Genomic DNA, 22,524 nt, shown 5'->3' with positions numbered 1-22,524 from the left:
TAATAATCAAAGGAGTCTTAAAACCTGATTTAAGGTTTACTTAGATTAATCAACACAATATGCAATTGTGCAAGAAGTCACTGATGCTAAAGCCACTTCAGTCAAACATAAATATTAAATAGCAGATTGATGCAAAATGACAACTGTATTCTTTAAACATTTCTATGTTTACTGATCTATACCCTATGCAGGCCAAATGAACACCAAGTCAGCATGCTACAAAGACTTGAAAGCGCAGGTGAATGTGTCGTACTGCAATCCCAGATCAAGACCAGCTACTGGATTGATGCCCTGCAACACCCAACCATGTCCTCCCAGGTCAGACCCTCAGCATTTTCATGTGTATTTGTTATGTTTGCTGATCATCCCCACTAGTCATCATGTATTATAAATTGTGTTAATTAATTTGAGTAGGTTTTCTAACATGTATAGTTTTTTTTTTCTCGCTTGGCTAACTGCATATCTGTTGGTCTACCGGTCCAACGTTTTCATCTAAAATAAAAAATCTGTGTTACGACTGGATGGGGCGGTTAAATGGTCCATTGGTCGTCACTGTCATGTCACAGCAAGAAGGGTGTGGTTGTACTGGTGTGACTGGGGCATAAATTTTAAGTTAACTGGCAAAATATTCTAAATTGGACATAAGTGTGAGTGTGATTGACTGTTTTTTTTTTTTTCTCTGTTTTAGCTCATATCTCGTAGAAATCAGCTTGGTTCATCTCCTTTCTGATTTCATGTTCACCCATATATCACAGGTAGCCATGCAACTCTGTACAGACAGTCACTGCATCCAGGAAATAAATCCCAGTGACTTCTGATTGTCATTAAATGGGTTACAGACATTCATGTTTAAATGCAGTCGCTTTCTTATTTTCCTAACTTTGCATCTGGCACCACCATTAGATTGAGACAAAACTATGGTCATATGCAGACTTCTGTTGTTAAGATGACTTTATGTAGTTACAACATCACAACTCATGCAAGTCAAACGAAATAATTTGTGACTTTTAAAAAAAATTGTGAATGACCTCATCAATATATCGGCGCTCTGGTTTTAGATGGCTCTCAGTCTGGACATTATTAAAAATGGTATTTGAATTGTGCAGACGTTTCCTCATATTTTCCAGATACATATTTTGGATGGAAAACAGCACAATGTTTGGCCCTTCAAGACTTCAGGCTTTGTCAATTATTCAGTTGTTCAGTTGACATATCCTGGAAGGGCCAGCGTCTACTTCTGGCTACAGGACAAAATGTGTTCAGTTGTAAATGGTGAACATTTTCTACATGCGTGCAATTCATGTTTGCACCTTAGGTAGCTAGAGGATCAGCTTTAGGGCCACCAGCCAAGTATACTCACATCTAGTTATTGAAGGTAAAAACATGGCAGCGAATAGTATTCTGTCTACTTTGTTCTGGTGTTCTTACTCTCTCCCATCCTGCTATCTTCCTAGCTTCTCTCCTTTTCACCTTCTCTCTCTTTCACTCTTTCTCACTGCCACGTGTTGCTGGTCTGCAACACCTACACATCTGTTCTGTAATTTCTGTCAGAAGAGCTGTTTATTACTTGAGTAATTTCTTCCAAAGTTCCCACGCTATCTCCTCATAGTAAAGCCAATGAAGACTGTCAGGCAGGACTGACTATATGTTTTACCCTTTTCCAACCCGTTAAAGCACCTGCTTTGTGATGATGACATTATCCTCACTTCAAAATGAAAAATAACTTACATTTTGGCCAGAACATGCATGCGAGACACAGGGAAGAAAGAGAAGTTCCACTGGATATTCTGTTCATGTCTTTATCCAGTTCAGCATGAAAACCCCACCAACTGTCAGGAATGGTTAGCTTCTGTGTTTGTTTAATCCATAAGGCCAAGAACTTGTAAACCTATTCACATGGATCATCACTTTGGGACCTAAGCTCTTTGGCCATATCAGGATCCACCTAGAACTTTTTTTCTTTTAGATGTCCAGCGCATTGGGGTATGCAAAATGCACTGCCAGTTTCTTTGGTGGGACATGCTGGTTCACTTCCAAACTCTGCTGATCAGAGCATATTTTTCCCACAAGGTTATACCAGGATGCTGGCCCAAGACTAATTGGGAAGTAGGAAATGTTATCATAAGCTGAGATGCACTTCCAGATTGCTGTGGTTAAGCAGGCTTTCCCAGTTGTTGTAAAATGTCAGCGGGGTCACCTTGAGTGGCACAAACATATTGAGGGAAAGTGGGAGTGAGACCCACTCCTGATTTTGTGGTTTTAGGGTGTAGTTCTGTAGGATCTTGGCTAAGTTTAGGTGGTTTGGTCACTGTCTGTATCCCTGACGCTGAGAGCCAACAAAGAGGAACAAAGATCAGTCAACATGGCCTGATGCTGTGGACATCATCGGAAGTGGTTCACCCGTTGACAGGCAAGATATATATGAACACACACAGGGGAAATGTCCCTCCCTTGTCTGCACTGCTCTGGTCAGTGTCATGTTGTGTAAAGTCCTGGCCAGAAGATGTGTGAGTGAAAGGCATTCTTAGGACAGCAGTGGTTTCAAATAACAGGAGAATTTGCGATTGCGTTGATGGTTTAAAATGGATTCGAATATATAGATGTGTTTTTTTAAGACTGGATATTTACATACAGGGTGGGGCAAAGCATTTAAATATCACCAAATGTCACTAAAACTGCAGGGACCAACTGATTATATTATTTCCAGTGCTCATTGTGAAAAGCATTGTCAGACTTTAATGAGGTCTGCAAAAAATAAATAAATAAGATAGTAAAAACTTTATTTTCGATTAAAAGCAGACAGGCTTTCCGTGCCTAAATGTTGTTTCTATTAAGGCAGAATGCTGAACTTTGTTACACTGTATCATGCAAACTGAAAACTGGCACTCAAACCTTTTGTGAATGAAAAGATCATTTTAGCTAGCAGAGATAAAAAGCATGTCTGTCTTAAAAATTAATACTGAAAGAATTTACCTAGAGGCTTTGTTAGGCTTGCTGAGGCATCCATTGCTCTGTGCCCCTATTGTGAGCATTTCCATGAACACTCTTAGCTCTTGAAATATCAGCCAAGTTCTTGCAAACGAAGGGGACGCTGCTGACAAGCTGTGCATTGATTCATGAGCAGAGAGGGATTTAGCTGGGACACTGACCTCATCTTGGTCAGGGTTGCATGTGCACGTGCAGCAAAATTCTCTTGTTGTATGTGCAATTGTGACTTTGTCCGCCACATTTATAAAAATGTCATGCAGAAGCCAAACCAAACCATCAAAAAAAACCTTACGAGAACTCTCCATAAAGTTCTTGAACTAGAAGAACTAGAAGGTCAGTTGGGCACAATAAGGCCTTGTTGCAGTCATGCTTGCTTTCTGTAATAATATTTAGTATTTCTATGAAATGTAATATAATGTGACAGGAGCCTCAAAGTTAATACATTTCATAGAAAGTTTTAAAAGCAAAGTCAACAAAATTGTCGTGGTGCTGCCGCTAATACATTGCCTGCAATGTGTTTCTCAGGGGGCGGTGTGTCTGCGCTTGTGTGCCTAAAATGTGATGCAACATATACAGCAACATCTTGCATGCAATCATGCTGCATGATGCTGTTGTTGTTTTTGCCAAAAGCAGAATGAGTGGCCATCAGCTGCTGCCTGGCTTGCTTGCACAGAAGACATGGCAGGGCAGCAGAAGGTGGTGACTTCAGTTACTTCTGAAGCTCTTTTCCACCCACACTTTCTCACCCTCTCATTAAGACAAATTTCAGTGTCCCTACTCCAACCCCACCTCAAAATCAGAGCCGCCAGCAGTCTTAAACTGCAGCAGTCTGTTAGCTCATATTCTTTCTACTAGCCCCATCTCCCGTCTTCTCAGTGCTTTTCACTGGAACCCGTCTTGCTTGTGAAGTCATCACTCTCATTCTGCATTTTCACGGGCGTTTACCAAGTATGCTTAAAAAATTATCAAGGCAGAAGAAAATGTGGATACAGTATTAAACAGCGCATCGATATTATGTAATCCACTCTGAAATCATGGAATCCCAATTATGTTAGCGTTTATCTCGTGTTTTATAGTAACCAGCAGCTGTTCAAAAGGGGATTTTTCCTCTGCATAGCTCTGTCATTGCCTGAATATTTTCCTCTCGCTCAGCTTGTATTTGTCTCCATTTTGGAACAGGTAACCTGGGAAAATGCTACAAGATGACCACAAAACTGTCTCGTATTCACTCGCATAAAGCAGTGATGGCGCTGACAATATGTATAAGTCTTCAGAAAAGGAACACATGTCCCCCCAGAGCTTTGTTATTTCAGCCTTTTTTAGTATCTTTGTGGTTTATTGTATCATCATGTGTAGTAATGTGCTGTATTTTATTTAGTCATTTTTACTTTGTTTTCACTATTCAAGGGAAAAAATGGTGCTATGATGACAGCACACCGCTGCCAGCTGTGCAGACGATTCCCAGCCAGGATAAAAAATGTCTTTACTCATAGACACGCGGGGCGTTTTAAATAAAGGTTTACCAAAATTTAAGATAGGAGGGCCACCTCTGTACTCCACCTGGAGTTTTCTGTCATTACTGTTACCGAGTATTTTTTTAATGCCTGACAAATGTGTTTTTGTTATTTAATTATGTGCATTTTAAGCTCAGCATGGTAAGAAAAACAGTCTCAACGAGGTCAAGCTTGGTTAGTCTTTAAAGCATTTAACCACATCTTACGGCCTCCGTTAAAGAGGGAGAGCCACATTTTCGTGGGGATGGTTTATTCGTTGTTGTGTGAAAGCAGTCAAAATCTTAAAACTGTGACATGCTTGGCAATTTAAATGCAACACAGATGGCGGTACCAAAACTGTGTCTTTATGCTTTTGCGCTGTTTATAAATGATTCACTTCATATGCATTGAACAGGCCTAGCTGACAACAGACACGATGACCTCTCAGTTAGGTGGAACCAATAACATTTTTAATGCTGCATTGAATTGCATTACATAGTAGGTTGAAGCCATTATTAATGTTCCTCAGCTCCAGCTCATGTCTGCTCAGACAGAAAGGTCTGTGAAGTGCATTCATGGCTTTACTGTTCGTGGAGGGTTTGAATCCACGTGGGACCATAGTAATGTCTAAAGCCACTTTCCTATGCTATACGGCTTTGACTCTTTGATCTTATCACCTCATTGCTGTCTGCCAGAGCCTTCAACATCCTTCATCTCTTAGATTTGTCATTGTTTAGCACCGACACTAGTATCTGAAAGCCATGTGCCACCAATCATTTCTTTTGATTATTCTTTCAAGGAGCCAAACATTGTTGTAATTTTTTAAAGTAGTCTTGAGCCATAGTTCTCCCTGCTTTTTGTAGGTCTTTCACATTTTTTTAGCTGCTTTTTCACTTATTTTTCTTGCAGGCCTCGAGCCACTTAACACTGACCTGTGAACGACTCAAGCATAAAAAGGCCCCTAACTCAAAGGATAAAGTGGTGTTGTATCTACACATAACAGACAACATAGCAAAGAACAATTTTAAATTGTATCTTTAGATACTTGGTTAGTAGCAGCCTGTCACAAAAACACATAATCATTTAGTTGATTCTATTAGAAAATGTCAAAGATAACACAGATTGACAGGAATAAGGTAGTTCTTGCACCAACAAGGCGATTTCCAAAGAGCAATCAGCCAACAACTGGCATATCTCAGCATGGTGAGCAGTGTGTCCTCATAAAATCTGAGGAAACTGGACGAGTAGAGGACAAAAGAAGGAAGTATCAGGTCTAAAAAGCATCTACACCAGATGAACAGCATCTCAAAGTTATGTCTTTAAGAAACGGGGGGGGGAAAATCCATCAAAGAAAAGAGCGATGCATCTTGCGCTTCAGGTGATCCATTACTGTTTACTGAAGCCTCATTAGAAATGGTCTCAGTGGAGGGATGGCTGTCAAGAAGCCATTTTTAGGGAAGGGAAACAGGGAGAAAAGGCTGAGATATGCCAAATTACACAAGAACTGGACTGAAAATCAGTGGCAACATGTCTTGCAGAGTATTAATCCAAACTTTGAAATTTGGATGTGAAAATGATAGGTATCAGCATGCGATACCATCTGGAAAGCGTCTCGTTGGCAACAGCTTCATTTTTCAGCATAACAATGATCACACATTGTCAAAAATGATACCTGCACAGAAACACACAAAGGAACGACTCCTTTTTGTGAAGTGGCGTAAACATAAGACCTTGCAAGTTGTTCTGGGTCACCTTTCCAAACTCATCCCGCTGTGTCTGTAAGCTCATTGTATATCAGAATGCAGACACACAACACTACAGCAAGCTTTCAAACAGTACTTTAAGCAGTTTTTTTAAAGGAAAAAGGAAACAAGAAGTACTTCAACATTAATTTGTTAGGTTTATATTTAGTACACACAACTGAAACCAATAACAAACGTGCATAAAAAGAAACATGCCTCTTTTCAATACAAAAATTTCAATCAACGTGGACGTGTTGGTTTGATAAATATACAATCAATTTACAACCCAAAGCACAACATATGTGGAATCCACTGTGAAATGGCAACAATCTATGCAAAACTTTGGGGACTGTAGAAATTGATGAATATATGGAATATTTGCTATAACAATGTTATGCCAAGCTTGACTAATTCATTTATTTCTAGTTTATATTGATACAATAATCACTGAGTGGTCTAAATTACGTTCCCCAATGATTTCCTGTATTCCCTTTGCACAGAAATAACACAACTGAAATGGAAGTATTTCTGATAACTGTATAGACATGATGGAAATCCAGGTAGGGTATTATGTTTCTATACCATACTTAAAGTGGAAAATCTAATTATATTTCTCTTGGTAAATAGGTCATAATGGCATCACGAAACTAGATGTTTCTGGAAAGAGGGGGAAATAAATCCCTTTTGAGACCTCTCTTCCACTTCTAATGCATCCACATACAAAGACTGCTTTAAGACGCTGTCTGCAGTGTCCATCACTTATGTTTCTTCAGGCTTGGCCATAACCATAAATCCAATAGGTTGGATACGTTAATATGGATACCTTTTTTCCCTTTCTCCATCACCTTTCCCATCCTATCCGAGCAATCGCCCACGCATACACACCAAAATAAATAAATAAATAACCCCACACTGGTACAACCAAGCAGTCAGCCAAGGATAGCTGTCATTCAGTCAAAGTTGTGCTCAGGCCACAGCACTTCCAATCTCTCAACGGGGATTTGTGAGACTGTGACTGCATGACAACCACTCTCCACGCTGTCTGTCTGCTCCTCTGTCTCTCTGCCGTCTGTATCTTTTAAAAGTCGTTTATAAATATGTTCAGATTCATATTTGCCCTCTCTCTCTCGCACTTCTTTACTCACTCGTGGTAGATGTGCATGCTCCTCTGACATAATCTATTTCTCCTTTGCTTGCTTTGTACTGTTTAGCCACTAATGGACCTGCCTGTGTACACTGAGCTGAGGAAGCAGTGATAATAAAGGCTGTAAAGTAATCTCACAACAGTTTACACCCGTCTCTTAGGATTATCTCGTTCATTATCTAAAGCTGGAGCTTCTGGTCTGCATGTGTATGCGTGTTTATATGTGTGTGCATGGGAACCATGTGTTGGTAAGACACATACAGCAACATCTGACAGATTTTCACTGTTCTGAGCAAAACCCAACATTTCTTGATGTATAAACGACTTCAGATAACAATAAGGACTCTAAAAATGAGAGTTCTCTTGTGGCTGCAAAATATTTTCAACTTAATAAGATTAGATAGGCTTTACAGTATTTTTCCTGTTGGTTACGGTGTAACCTGCTCTGCATTCCTGTGCATTTACATCCTCCGTAGACCTTCTTATGCCATTGCCGTCCATACAATGCTCAGATTTCCTGTTAAACATCCATAACATGTATAGGATATAGTTGCCTGATTAATGTGTTGTACTATATCAAAGTTCTGTTTCATGCTTTATTCACGCTAAACTAGTTTCAGTTATACTTTTGTCAAATATCCAGTCTAGTATTAAGCATTTTTGTTAAAAATTGTAAATGTGCGTGTGCTTCTTTTATTCAAGTTATCAAAGTGCATGAGTCTTTTACAGTTTGTGGGCCCTCGCCATGCATGAACTGAATCTGAAGCAGAACACATGCTGGACCGACCGAAACACGCACAACTTGGATGCAAGTGTAGACCAGCAGGCTGTGGTCACCAGTCTATCTCTACATGTCATCCTATTCTAAGGCCGTGCAGTTATTTAATTTTGCTGTGTCTGCAACCAGTGATTTGGACCGAACAAGCATTACATCATGGAAAAAGGTTTCCGATGCCCACTCACATTTAGAGCATGATATCACTCTGTCTCACACTGCTGGTGTACACTGAAAAAAAACCCACACAGTGATATATACATGTAAAAGTCCAAGCAGACACGCACAGTGGCAAAGCTATAAACACTGGTCAGAGGTTATTTAATGCACTAGTGTGTATTTAGACAGCGTCATTTAGACCTCAAAGGCTATCTGACACACCACAGGACACCTGAGCTCTTGTGCTTCTGTCCAGGGAGCATGATGCTTACTCATCCTTCAACCACAGTTACTCATACCAGCCGAGGCAAAGATCACAAGGTGTTCTATAACTTGATCCAGCATTAAGCAGTATATTATTTCGATGGCCGTTCCTGTGAAGTGATTGTGTTGATATTTACATGGTAAAAGTAAATACCCTGGAGTATGAAATAAAGTTTTAATTTGCAGTTTATCATCATATACATTCAAATATTTTGCCAACTGTATGCCAGATGGCTATATTTTACTTTCCTGTGCAGGAAGGGATATCTAAGAAGGGGTAAGAGAGCCAAGATAATATGTCATAATAAGTGATTTTATGTCATCATAACTTTTCTTAAATGTTAAATGAGTGACATCAGCTACTATCCTACAAATTAGCATGCTGTGACATAGGAATCTTGTGCATATTAAGAATTGAAGTATTTATGGAAATATATTTATAAAAAAATACAATATTCTGAATTTTGTACCTTGTGAAACTAAAAATAAAAATGAAACAAACCCCAAAAAAGTCCCTGCTCTTGAAGGGTGTGTTGCACTTAGGCTTCAGTTGGCGTTTATTTATGTGTTTAATGACGCCATCAAAGTTCAGCTCACATTTCTTTGCCAAAGGTTAATAAATATTATGTCAACATGTTAAATGTATTACATATATGTGTTGATTACTTGGTCGGTTTTTTAAAATAAACAAGCGAATTGAAACTTTCATCTCTACATGCCGCTTTCGCTCCCCCTGAACCACCATTTGCTATTACCGCAGTGTGTATCTTCCTCGTGACATGTCAAAACACCAGATAGATTTTCTACTTCTGCCTTTATTTACATTTGATAGTGCACATATGATGCCCTTCGGAGCTTTTCTCACTGACCTTCTGCAGCATTCCAAGCAAGTGATGCACCAAATTACTGCAAATAAAGTTTAGACTGTTAATATACACAGCTCAGTGTGCTGACAGCAGTGTTTTGGGTTGTTTGGGGTAAATCGTAGGAGGCTGGGTGGGTATACTGGGGTGAAGTTAGAGAAAGGATAACAGAGTGTGTGTTGAGCGATTGAGCTGCCTGCGCCCTTAGTTTGGGGTCATTTGGAAGCGATGCAACAAAGCTTTAAGAAAGTGCGAAGGCTTGAGGATTAGGCAACTTAACACATTTTACTGAGGCGCAGTCTTGGAAGAAAAATGCACTAAAATAGTATAAACTGAACTGTGTTATGTACAAAAGAAATATGTGGTGATGTTTAGTTTTAGTCATGATTCAGCTTAGCCAGGCGAGGGGGGTTAAAATATTGCAGAGGTTTAACTTACAGCTTAAAGCCCCCGGCCGTTCTGGTTGTACATGATATTTAGAATATTGACAAATAAGCCATATTAACCATAATGACGTGCACAATATAAAATTTATATCAGATTTAGTTTAAATTTAGTTTAGATTTATTTTGAAACATTGCATGTCTGCAATGTCTTAGATTCGACAATCTTCTGCAGACGCTATTATATGAATGGATGATCTTTATTGTCATTATACATAGCACAGTGAAATTCTGTGTGGCTTCCTCTTAAGTTAAAAATTATTTTAAAAATAAAATAATAAAAAAAATGGTAAGTTATTAAAGATAAAAATACACTTAGCACTGACAGAGCAGGAAAACAGCAGCATTATACACAATTTAGCCAGTTTCAGTATCGTTAGCTAATTAAAATGTCCTCCCTGCCATATGTATGTGTTTGTGTTGAAGCGCGTGAATATTTCTGTGCCGTGTTTACACTCTAGTGTGGACTATGGTGGAAATTAGGGTGGTGGAAATCACCACTCAAGGGTAAATCTGTTCCTGTTCCTGAGCCTGTTCTTGTGGTTTTTTTGCCCAACTGCTTTTTTGCTGGCAAACACACAGATTGTATACTGGTAACATAGATGGATTCCATAATACACCAGTGATTACCACAATAACAATAATTATCATTAATTCCTGTACACTTGTCTAACTGATCGAGAAACTGTGCGTATTGACTCTATGGGTTTGCGTTGTGTTGTCCCAGCTGGTCTGTAGGAGAGTGGGGGGTGTGCAGCCGAAGCTGTGGAGGAGGGGAGCAGACTCGGCAGGTCCAGTGTGTCCAGAGAACCAGCCAGACTGACGTGGACACCCTGGCTGACTCTCGTTGTGCCCAGCCGTCCCCGGTCAGGAAGCAGACCTGCAACACACACAGCTGTCCACCGGTTTGGACAACTGGGTCGTGGTCGCAGGTGAGAGTGTGAAACTTTAATGCTGTTTGTTTACGCTGCTGGCACGTTGCTGCTGAAGAACACAGCTTGAAAAACCCCTTTGAAGTCATACGCTCGCCCAGTAAGCCCTAAAGAGCTCTGCACATTGTGTTGTGAAGTTCGCCCTGGCTTTAATGGCTTCACCACATTTTATGACAGTGATCTCAGTGGCTTTAAACTATGAATGTGCCCGCTGAGACCTCCAGGGTTTTGTTCTCTGTCCAAATCCTATACATTCTGTGTGGTGACTTGTCTCAGTGTAACATTTTAACTGCCGTTTTACACCAAATATCGTCAACGACATGGCACAAGTGGTGTCCAGTTCGCTCTCCCCCTGGTAGCTTGTGGCACAGTGTAGTGCGTCACAGCCCCGTGTTTATTGGCTGTAGTGAATCACTTCAAGATTTAGATTGTCCCATTAGCTGTTTCTAGAATAAAAAAAGGATATTGAGGGAATTGCTGGAGTACCTCAAAGGAATTATTAAGGCAGTAAAGCACAGTAATCCATTGTGTGGTGACTATGCTGTATAGCAGCTTTTCTGAAATGCTATTTGTGCATAGCTGGTCTGTTAAGATGTTTAGCATGTGACATTTCCAGCCAGGTAATAGCTAAATTAAATATGTCAAACTCTCAATTAATTTTGATCAATTTGTTCCTTCTGCTTGAAAGAAGGTGGAAAAAAATGGAAAGAAATTCTCAAAAAACCAGTTTAGTCTACATTTTTATGTCTTTGTTAATGGATGATAAAAATGTGTGTAACACATAACAAGGCTTTGACAATGCTGGAATATAACATGACAGTTTGGACCTAACTATGATAACAAAGATTGTTAATACTGTAGCATTTAAACCAACTGATCAGCCATTAATTAAGAGAAAGCTTTGCTCCAATACCTAAATGCAATCAGATATCATGTTTGTTTTTATTTGGCAGTGTTCGCGTAAGTGTGGCAATGGTTTGAAGAAGAGGACTGTGCTGTGTGTGAGCTCTAACCCGGGTGCCCAGGCACACACGCTGCCCAACAGCAAGTGCGCAGGCCTGCCAAAACCTGCTGGTCAGGATTCCTGCTTCATCAGACGCTGCCAGAAACAACGCAAGGTCCAGTGGTTTGTCTCCACATGGCAAGAGGTAAAATGAATAAAACAGCACTTATGCAGTATTTAAATGTATTTTTAGCTAATGTGAATAAGCTCTCTGTCTCTGCTCTGTTCCACATCCAGTGTTCAGTAACATGTGGTCGTGGCTATCAGGCACGCTTCATCAAGTGTGCAGAGAAGGTGTGTATTGTGTGTGTGTTTGATCAGACACAGCAAAAGGTCATTTTTCAGTGTCATAATAATTCGCTGCATTTAAATTCTCTTTAAATTCCAATTTGTTAATATTATTTTAATTATTTGCTTTTGTGTTTCTAAATTGATTTGTTGGAGGTTCTTTATTATATAATGGCATCTATAGCTTTAGTGAATTTATCTATTTCATAATAAAGGACACTGCAGGAAAATACAGAGAGCTTGCTCCCAAGAAGTGCCACCATGTTCCCAAACCCATAGTAGAGCTTCAGAAGCCCTGCATCCTGGCTGAATGCCCTGTCCGCACAACGCAATCAGTGCACTACCAATGGAAGACGCATCATCGGAGCTATCCAGCCCACCCTCCACCTCGGCCAGAATGGCGCTCGTCTCCTTGGTCTCAGGTATCAGCAGAATTTCCACTTTGGTAATATAAACAAGAGGAGGGAGCGAATGTGTTGCACAAAGGAGATTCACAGTATCTATAATCCGTTCCTTGTTGCTTTGCTCTCCGCAGTGCACGGTGACATGTGGAGGAGGAGTGCAGGCCAGGGCGGTCCAGTGTCTGGCGGAAGAGAAACCTTCCACCGGCTGTGCCGTCCATCTCAAACCTGCAGTGTCCCAGGCCTGCAATACCAACTTCTGTCCACAACCTGAGAAGAAAGGTACCAGTGCTCTTATTCTCTCAAAAGATCTCCCAAAAAAGAAAAAGAATTTCACTTTTTTTTTTCTCTTCTTTTTACACAGAACTTGCATGTCAGGATTACTTCAGCTGGTGTTACCTGGTGCCCCAACATGGAGTCTGCAACCACAAGTTCTATGGCAAGCAGTGCTGCCAGTCATGTTCAAATTCAAACCTATAATCCTAGGACGTGACTCAGTCCGCTGTACAGGCAGATAGGTAGTTAGTCAAAAGACTGCAAAACATGGTTGTGGTTTTAAGCATGCGGCGAGCACTGAAATACAAAGCCTTTTCTTTGGAAGTGCTCTTCATTTTCTCTCTGCGATGCCGGACATCTGGATACAAGAACTTGATGTTGACAGCACTACACAGGAATGTGATCGGGAAAAAACAAATAAAGACAAGAATTATGTGGAGGAACTAACAAAATAGTAATCGTGATTAAAGCAAATAGGATGGACATGTCTAAAAGAAACTGAAAAATCCCAGCTTTGTTTATATACTGTAGCTGAAAAGATCTGTACTCAGGACACTCAGCATCTCTCAGTCAACCAAAGGCCAACGATGGCAAACCAACAAAGAAAGACGTCTTCGAGCGCTGCCACGCAACATGTGATATGCCCTGGTCTGCGCTGCAGACCCTGATGAATTGACAATCTGTGGTTTCTTAATGAAAAGGGACGTTTCAAAGAGACGATAAAGGTATAAATACATTTTGCCTTGAGCTTAATTTTTTTTAATTAAAAAAAAGAGAACAAAAATGACATGCTAATCAATGTGTATTTCTTTAATAGCTGGGCAGTTGCCATGGAAGTTGTCATGTAAAAGTAAAAAAAGAACAGAGCACAAATCAACTGCATCATCAGATGCATATGTTTTCTGTGACGGGATAAGTCTGCGCGATGTGGCTTTCCTTCCAAGTGGTGCTACAACTTTGTCGCATTGAATTCATGAAATCAGTGTGAAATGTTCAAGCTTCAGGAAATAACAAATGAATTGTGTGACCCGTGTACAGTATTATTTGTTTTATTTATTGGCTTTGCAATGCAGTGTTTCTGGAAAACTGTATGATTAATTATAAATGTGTCCTTGTATTACTCTACCCTAAGCCCATTACCTTAATATGTGTTATTAATTTTCATTACATGCTGTCAAACTGCACCTTTTTATGCAAAACCTTTATTTTATTTTTTAAAAGAAAGCAGCTGTCAAGTGAAATCACTAACAAGCCATATCAGTGTGTTGTTTAATGTGTCCTACATTATTATACATGACATTAGCATGCATTTATATGGCACAAAAATGCGTTACATATCAATTACATTTTAAAAGCACTGATGGATGATAGGTAATACTATTACAATATGATTTTTTTTACGGTGGTAATGAAATAAGATAAACAAAATGTGTAACTACAGGAACATGAGCCCCGATTTCATCATTTTTAGCTTTAAGTTGGACAGAGTATCTTTCAGGGGGGGATAAACTTGAAACTCTAAAAGGACTCCTGGAGAAAAGCAGAAAAACAAATATTCAGGATGGAAACTTGATCGCTTGACTCATACAACTTTGGCTACAGTCTTCAACTGGGCATGGCGCTGTCATCATGCCTTTACAGAGGATTAGGATTGCACCATATCACTGACATCACTGTCACCATTGTTCCACTCTGCCATAGCGGGGGTTAGTATGTCTTTTGCATTTCTCTGGCTTCAAAATACAGATTTATAACTTTTACTTGTAACAGCTGTAATGTATATATGTACATTTAAACATCTTAACTCCAGTCTTTGCTTCTATTTATTATTTTCCTTCCAACATAAGTAAGATTACATGGTAGTTCACTGCTTTACCTACCTACTCAACTTTGATGGAATGTCTTTTCAGTACAGTTAGTTCAGTTCAATGCACTAAGCTACTAAATTACTTTTTGGACAAAGCAATTGTATTGCTTTTGCTTTACTCCACAAAATGACCTGAAACACATTTTCGCTTAATTATCAGTCAGAAATAAAAACTTTAGGCTACAGACCCGCACAATGACTCAAATTCCTATCCTAATTTTTATCCATATCCCAATGTCATCTTTGTTTTAGTTTTTATTTATGAACACAAAGCCGGCAACACAAAGCAAAGATGAAACCTGGCCCAAAGTATGGTGGCCCTGAGAGGTCAAACACACTGTGACTCAAGAAAACATCAGCAAATATAAAAATGCTGTAAGAGCTCGCAATACCCAATGGAAGTTGAATAAAACAAGTAAGAAAAACAAAACAAAAAAACTCAAATAATACAAAACACAACTCAAGTGTTTTTTGGAGATAATAACTTGACGGAACAGCTGTGGAAGAGATAGAAACCACAAAGGTTTGCACTGAGACGCTTAAAAGAAGAGATGGTTTCATCTGTGTTGTGAGTGAGGAAAAACATGCAGGTAATGTGTGTTTTAGTTGCATTTTTCATATAACAATGTGGATACATGTTTGCTATGAGCTGTTCAGTTTCGTATCTGGTCCGTCACATTATTGTCTCCCCCCAAAAACACTTCTGCAGTTTTTTTGTGAAGGTTTTGGACTGCATATTTTTCTATTTGCTGGTGTTTTCTAAATTTACGGTGCATTTGACCTTCTTTTAAAGAGACTTTAAAGCGAACGCCAGGGTGATATGTACGTGTAGAAATGGAGGTTTCAGTGCTACAAGTCTAAGTGCCTTTTTTTCTGCTGAAAATCTGCCCCTGGCTGCTGGGCTGGAAGGCTTAGCCTTGACATGTTTCTGGTTTCTTGCCTAGCTATGTGTTAGCATACTGTCTGTGCAGATGCTTTTGCACAATATTAATAAAAATCATTTTCACAAGCACACAAAGTGAAATCAGCTGATTGCAGGACTGTGTGTAACTTATACTGAAAATGTAATGCCATTACAGTAACACATTCATTTGCACCCAAAACGTTTTTAATGTTTGGTTTCATATTTTCTTTAAATACATTTTTTTAAAATAATTTTTTAATATTACTTTGTTCTACTCAATTGATCCGATCTGACTTATGTTTGGTCAGACTCTCCCATAATGAAGTAGATCTTGAAACAGAGCCAAGGGGAGGTTCAGGACAAAGGGGAGGTCCTTCCCCAAGCTATATAGGAGATATAGCTGGATATATAGCTATATAGGATGGCCTACTCCGGCTTAATTTACATTGTCAATAGCACAAATATGGCTCCGCTCCAGAGTGTTATGTGTATTCATCCTGTTTCACATGCACTGTTTGAAAATATAGCTATTACCATAATAGCAGTGAGCCTTCATCTGTAGCTTTACTATATGTCTGTGTCTTTAAATATAGTTGGTGGACTCAATATTGTAATCTGAAGTTTTGCTAACACAATTTGAAGCAGATAAGAGCTAGCCTTGTATTTCATATCCCATATGTAACTAGTATGTCTAATATGCTGTTATGTTCCTTCAGTGTGTACAGCTGACATCATATTATATCATTAAAGTTGTATGGTTGAAACTGTGGCGGTAACCCTAGGAAGTTGATTGTGTTCATCTGGACGTTGGGTTTTCGGTGGTTGCTGATCCAAGTGACGTCTTCAGTCTCAGAGGTAACTGTGTAGAGGTATCTTTTTTCCTTAGTCATAATGCAACTCTTCATGTAATTTACCTGTGCTGACCAATGACTGTAGAAAACAGGTGTGACGTTCATAACACAAGGAACAACTCACTGAACTAATACGAACTAAAATAGTTCATATTATGTTCTGTTATTTTAGGCACATAAGTGCCCCATTATAATAGGCCTGATGGCATTATTGTATGAACCTAGATCCCATATATCATTTTTGTTTGTTTGTTTATTTATATTTCTAGGTAACAAGTATAATTTGTAGTTAGGCAATGGTGTGAAGTTTAAAAAACAGATTTGATTTGATTACTAAACATGCTGAAGTGAGAGGTCTGACCTGCTCAGCATGCTTCATGCTTTTGAACCAATGTCTAAACCACTTATGTGACAGACTAACACATCAGAACCTCTGGCTGTGCAGCTGGTGAAGACCAACTATAATTTCTAAATCAAAATGTAGTGATTCCTTGTTCTTCTGAGGTCACTCTTGCAGTTATGTGCAGGTCTTCCTTGAGCCTTTATTACAGCATTATTTTGATACAAAATAGATTTATTGAGCTGTTCATTGGTAGCCCAAAAAATTGATTCTATTCAAGTACAGTTTTGTTGTTGTTGTTGTTGTTTTTTTACGTGCTTTGAATGTGTACTTGTGTCTGTGTAGTCATAGCTGAGGCCACTTCAGCTGCTAGTACTTGTGTCTTCACTTACTACATTAAAGAAAGTGAATGGAAAAATATCCTGTAGCTTTTTAATACCTCCTCTCTTTAGCCTAAAAAGATTTACTTATTACTGCATGTACTACAATATAGCTTACACCTTCAGTCTGTATTACCATCAAGCTGTAATTCCATGCAGAGTCAAGAAATGTTAAGTATAAAAAACTGCAATTCAATATCGGACTATCTTTGCATCGTTTATTTTAAAATACCTAGAAATCTGATTTTTTTTCTAGCTCCTGGAGGTTGTAGATATCTAGGATAATTGGCTCATAGGAAGATTGCTGCTATAGACAAGAATTCAATTCATGTTTATCTATTACATCACAACACAGATCACCTCTTTTGCTGTGTCACACTGCAGGTATTTATTAAAGTCAAAGGACTCCATTTGAAACACAGCCAGGTGTGGACATTAAACTATAGGAAAATTATGTGTATTGTCCTTAAGATTGTTCATTTCTCTGCTGATTACAGACACCAAATAATAGACTTAAACACTGGAACACTTAAACTTAAAAGTAATAATCCAGCCTTCATCTTTGGATGGCTCTAGCTATGGTGAAGGTGGGACTCTACAAAATAATAATGCAGTAAAAAAAAAAAAGATTAGCTTGATATGCACAAAGCACATCAAGCTGATTTTAATAGAACTTTAATGAACTATATTTAATTATTTACAACTAATTACAGCTATTTACTTTACTTTTACTTTTACATGCCAGTAAGTTCAAATTCAATGGACTGGCTACAGAAAACATTTTAATTTTCAGTTACTGGATATTCTTTTAATGCTAATGCTATCTGTAACTATCCTTCCTGGGCTTATTAAAATCATCTAGAAATAAATGAAAGTATTACTCTTGTCAGTACAGTATTGCTAATTTACAGTTTATTCATATAATACTCCAAGATAAGGTCTTGCTAACGCCCTACCTTGCATTTCCTAACAGCAGGCGATGAGGGTATAACTGGGCATCCATCTGTTGACTCTGTGACTGCTTGATATTTAGGAGTTCTTTTGAACCCTTTTCAACAGATTATGTACTATAACAACGCTCAAAAGAAATATTGCATGATTAGATTTATAGAACAGCAAGCAGAGAGCTAATCCTGAGATCTAGTTCTCAGGATTCAACAGAGTGCTGCATGTAAGCCAGAACACAGGCTAACAGTAATGCCAATGTGGTATTAGCCATTTCAACACCTATGACATACTGTATCAGGGCTTTGCTCTCTTCTCATTTCTCAACAAGTCAAGGAGACACAGATGCCCAAAACAAAATAACCATTGTCATAATCCCTGGGGCACCGTTACAAGGACCTTCAGCTGGACAGTGAAGAAGGAAATATAAAGAGTGTTAAAAGTAGGAAGAAATCATGTAGAAAGTAAAGTCATTTTTTAAAGTCATTGGCTCGCTCCAGGCAAAGAAAATGTGTGCCTAGACACTGAAATACTGAATAAATATAGGCCATAGTTTCAGTGGGCCTTTTTTTCACAGGCAAATGTCTGCAAGGTTTTATGTGATGCAGAACCGTTTTATTGGTGCATGCCAATGTGAAGAAAAGAGACACAAGTGAGATCGGATCTTTAACTCACATAACTGCTTTACTGTTGAAGGACCTTTAACTTAACTTAGTAATTAGGTTACCAAAAATATTTGTGACCTCAGTGCAAAAATATGTATTTCCATTTACATCAACCGCAGCAACTTCAGATCAAAAAAAATAAAAGGACAAAATTCAACCTCACAAGTAGGAAGGGATTAAGACCATGGAGCAGTTTTGTTTTGTTTTGTGTATTCAAGATAGGGTTCAGACAGCTTCCTGTGGATTTAAACAAGAGTTGACTGAGACAAATTTATTAACAGCAGAGATTGTATGTCATAGACAGTCACTGTCTCTGTTTGACTGCATCTGTTTGAAGAGTGTGGCTCCTTTGCCTTGAGGCAACTCAGAAGGTCCAGTCAGAGGGTCTTTCCATCATGATGGCATTTACAACGGTGTCTTCAGGTGTTTCTTCTTATGTTGAAATTGATAGAACTTTCAAGAAGGAGAACACCAACTAGAAATCTTCATTTATTAAAAAATATGACATTAACACTGAACTCCAAAGTGGTATTTTAAAAAGAAACTTGAAATTATGATACCTAACAAAAGTACTGGTTTAGTGTGTGGGTTTGAGAAGGAGCGAGAACAGTGCGACAACTGTTATTAGTACAATAGCACCCTCTGCTGCCTATATCTGCTAACTAATAATAATATAATGTCAAAATATATGGCGCTTGGGATTGGTGGGTAACATGCATTTTTTATGTTGCAACTTTGTATTTGTAAATGAAAATGGAGTGAGTGCAACATTCTGTGTCAGTAAATGGGTTTGGGGTATTGATTAATATTTTTATATGACGCTAAATATTCTTTATATTAGATTTGTGAAGAATAGGCAACTATTTAGCTGAATAGCAGAGTAACAGTGCTCTTGGACTTGGTAGGAAATGGGAAATGGAGTAAATCCCAGCTTCTCTGTGTTATAACTTGACAACCAGTTAACTCCTTGTTCTTTACTGCAAGTGTATCTCTTCTTTTGAAACTTTTATCCCTCGCTGTTTATAAAGATTACTTCACTGTGCTGTAAAATCAAGATGTCAGAGTCCAGTCTGGAGTATTTAGATAGGGGTAACTTTTCAGATTTTCCTTCACAAAGATACATGTTTCCTTGGTGTAAAGAACCAAAGAGAGGAATTAGTGATGTTTCGTGAAATGTAGAAACCAAAAGTATATTTGTGTTTTTGTATTTGAGTAATTTCTAGTGGTTGTAGGTAGGTTAATGTGTTGCAACGATTTTGGGAAGCTATACAGGGACGAAAGAAAAAGTTGAGTTCCCTGACCGGGAATCGAACCCGGGCCGCGGCGGTGAGAGCGCCGAATCCTAACCACTAGACCACCAGGGAGTGATATTAATGAAGCGAACCTGAATACTGAAATAGCTCTATTGGTATAAAGATTTACTGTTATTTGTGTTTTGTAGGACTTTGAAGACAAAACAGTCTGACTACCTAACAAATTACAGTTCTTCCACCTTAATAACGTTCAGAGTCAACACGTGGACTTTACGCAGAAAAAAAAATCACGTGACCAATATTCCGTGACATTATTATCATGAAAACGGAATTCAATACGCAGGCTATGAACTGTATTTTAAGTAGCTCAGTAGTTACACGGAGAATTCATGGAATAAATATACACATAACACACATAAACATACACGTAAATATTGAGTGTTAACTTCTTTTTCAAATTTAAACACACAAAGCCAATATGTAGAATTTGTCCAGCAGATGTCGCCACTTTATTGACAGTGGGTTTGACAGAGTGAAAATAGTTTTTTCGGGCTTCGCAAATCTTGGCTAACACTACAACAACATAAAACATTTAAAACAGACTATATCATGTTATATAACTATATCATGTTAAAACTACAGGAAACGGTTACTCTGGCCTCGTTCATTCCTGATACTTACACAAACAAATTAATTTTGACGAAAACGAGACTGAAATGCCTGAAGTAAAAACTTGAACAACAGGAGGCATCACGGTAAGGAAGCGGTAAAATGTATTTTAATTTCGTACGTACGCGTTACCGATATTCAATTTAATACGTAACTTATGAATATAATATGATTATGCTCTGAACTTATTAGTTAGAAATCTTATATTTCACGGCGACAGGCATTTTGCAAAGCTACCGCTAAAGGGGTCCTTCGCTTGGGTCCTTGGTCAACGTGGGAGACGCGAAAATGTGAAGTTGTTTTGAATATAGAGGAGCCGTCGTGGAATTTGTGACACTAAGATATGAAAGTTTTCCGTTTTCAGAATAAAACGTAAAGGCTGCCTGGGTATCGGTGGGATTTTTCTTACTATGATGCCAGGGGAGAATCAGTCCAAAGCGTTGGCAATCGCCGCGGACGCGACGACTGGAAACTGTCAAAACTGCTCTGTTTTGCAGCAGGTCGGTGATGTTTTGGGGGGCTTTTTTGTTACCGAGAAATCAGTTACAGTGCTTTACCTCATCTTTTCGATCCAGATCTTAAACATTATGGAGCGATTTAATGTGTTTTTATCTTGTGAAGTTAACGTGTTGATAAGTATTTACTAACTGTGATGTCCCCTGTTTGTTTTGTTGTCTTTCGTCAGAGTCTGGCTGAATATGTGTCATCATTCCTGGCACTAAAACAGAAGATAGCGGTTTCAGAGTAAGTACCAACGGGCGGTTATTGCCTTGGTAATATGTCTTACGTTGAGACGTGAACAGGTCGTAGTTGCGGTATTCAGCATACAAGCAAAACTCCTGTGTTTTGATTTGCTCTGAAACATGGCGGCTGTCATCAGCTACAAGCAAACTAGCTGAAATTACAATAATTTGTCCAAAGTTTCTCCCTATGTGCTTTCTAATGGAACTGATGTTCGTAAGTGACTATACATTTACTTGATTTTTTTTAAAATAAGTTTTAAAACCATTTCGCAAAGCATTGTTTGTTTGTGAATATAGGATGGAGAGAAGAGGAATGAAAGTCTGTACAAATAAAGTAGAATACATTTGTGTGAATGAGAGACATTGAGAGAAACTGCAAGGAGTAGACTAGGAAAAAGGATGAGTTTTAATGTTTGATGTCAATCATCCAAAGCAACAGACAATGAAGAAGAGATGCAGGCAGGATTGAGTGGGTGGAGATGACAGAATGATCGCAGCTAGAATGAAAGGAGGTATTTGCAATATGGTAGTAAGATCTGCTATAAGGTATGACTGGCACTGCTGATGATGCAAAGACATGGAAAAGAGAGAGAGTGGACATATTAGACAAAGAATGTTGAAGATGAAGTTTCCAGGCAGGTGGAAAAGAGCAAGACCGCAACAAAGTTTGCTGGATGTAGTGATCGAGGACATGAAGTGGTTTGGTGTGACAGAGGAGGATGCTATGGAAGCAGGTGATCAGCTGTGGCAACTGCTAAAGAGAGAAGCCAAAAAAAGATGAAGTCTCGGTTAAAGTAAACCTTTCTATGCCCGTGTTACTCAGATAATTAAGACGGTGATCCTCTCACTTAGACACCTTGATAAATGGTGTGACTGTATATAAAAACTTCTTATCTTTGAAAACTAAGCTTTCATGAACAATATCCATTCACTTTCAGGACATTGTTACTTTATGAAAATTTGTAGAATTAATAAAACATAAAATGTTTTTGGGGTTGTTTTTTGTTCTTTTGCTACATTCAATTGGTTTAACACATGGATCCATGTTCTCAACTTGTTATGTGCAGTGACACAATCAGGCTTCAGCAGCAGCTGGAAGAGCTTCAGATCCGACTGGTTACTCTGGAGAAAAAGAC

General features: G+C 38.7%; 2 protein-coding genes and 1 non-coding gene across 3 annotated transcripts in view; 2 read left to right on the top strand and 1 right to left on the bottom strand.

Moving 5' to 3' along the window:
• adamts16 (ADAM metallopeptidase with thrombospondin type 1 motif, 16) overlaps positions 1–13,582 on the top strand; it is a 48,879-nt gene extending 35,297 nt beyond the window's left edge. Inside the window, exons 18-24 of the mRNA XM_005744615.1 lie at positions 192–318; positions 10,599–10,803; positions 11,757–11,951; positions 12,044–12,100; positions 12,310–12,516; positions 12,630–12,777; positions 12,860–13,582. Coding sequence (XP_005744672.1) covers positions 192–318; positions 10,599–10,803; positions 11,757–11,951; positions 12,044–12,100; positions 12,310–12,516; positions 12,630–12,777; positions 12,860–12,975 — 1,055 coding nt within the window. The 3' untranslated portion in view covers positions 12,976–13,582. The remainder of the gene's footprint in view (positions 1–191; positions 319–10,598; positions 10,804–11,756; positions 11,952–12,043; positions 12,101–12,309; positions 12,517–12,629; positions 12,778–12,859) is intronic.
• Positions 13,583–20,015: 6,433 nt separating this feature from the next.
• On the bottom strand, positions 20,016–20,087 carry trnae-cuc (transfer RNA glutamic acid (anticodon CUC)). The gene has a single exon. It is a non-coding gene; the product is annotated as a tRNA-Glu (tRNA).
• An 814-nt stretch (positions 20,088–20,901) lies between these two features.
• The window catches only part of ice1 (KIAA0947-like (H. sapiens)), an 11,713-nt gene continuing 10,090 nt past the window's right edge, over positions 20,902–22,524 (top strand). Inside the window, exons 1-3 of the mRNA XM_013913718.1 lie at positions 20,902–21,145; positions 21,331–21,389; positions 22,456–22,519. Coding sequence (XP_013769172.1) covers positions 21,056–21,145; positions 21,331–21,389; positions 22,456–22,519 — 213 coding nt within the window. The 5' untranslated portion in view covers positions 20,902–21,055. The remainder of the gene's footprint in view (positions 21,146–21,330; positions 21,390–22,455; positions 22,520–22,524) is intronic.

The sequence above is a fragment of the Pundamilia nyererei genome, unplaced genomic scaffold (assembly GCF_000239375.1).
Source record: "Pundamilia nyererei isolate P.nyererei 1_Seehausen unplaced genomic scaffold, PunNye1.0 scaffold00146, whole genome shotgun sequence".
In the NCBI taxonomy this organism is placed as follows: domain Eukaryota; kingdom Metazoa; phylum Chordata; class Actinopteri; order Cichliformes; family Cichlidae; genus Pundamilia; species Pundamilia nyererei.
This window is presented reverse-complemented; position numbering and strand designations above follow the sequence as displayed.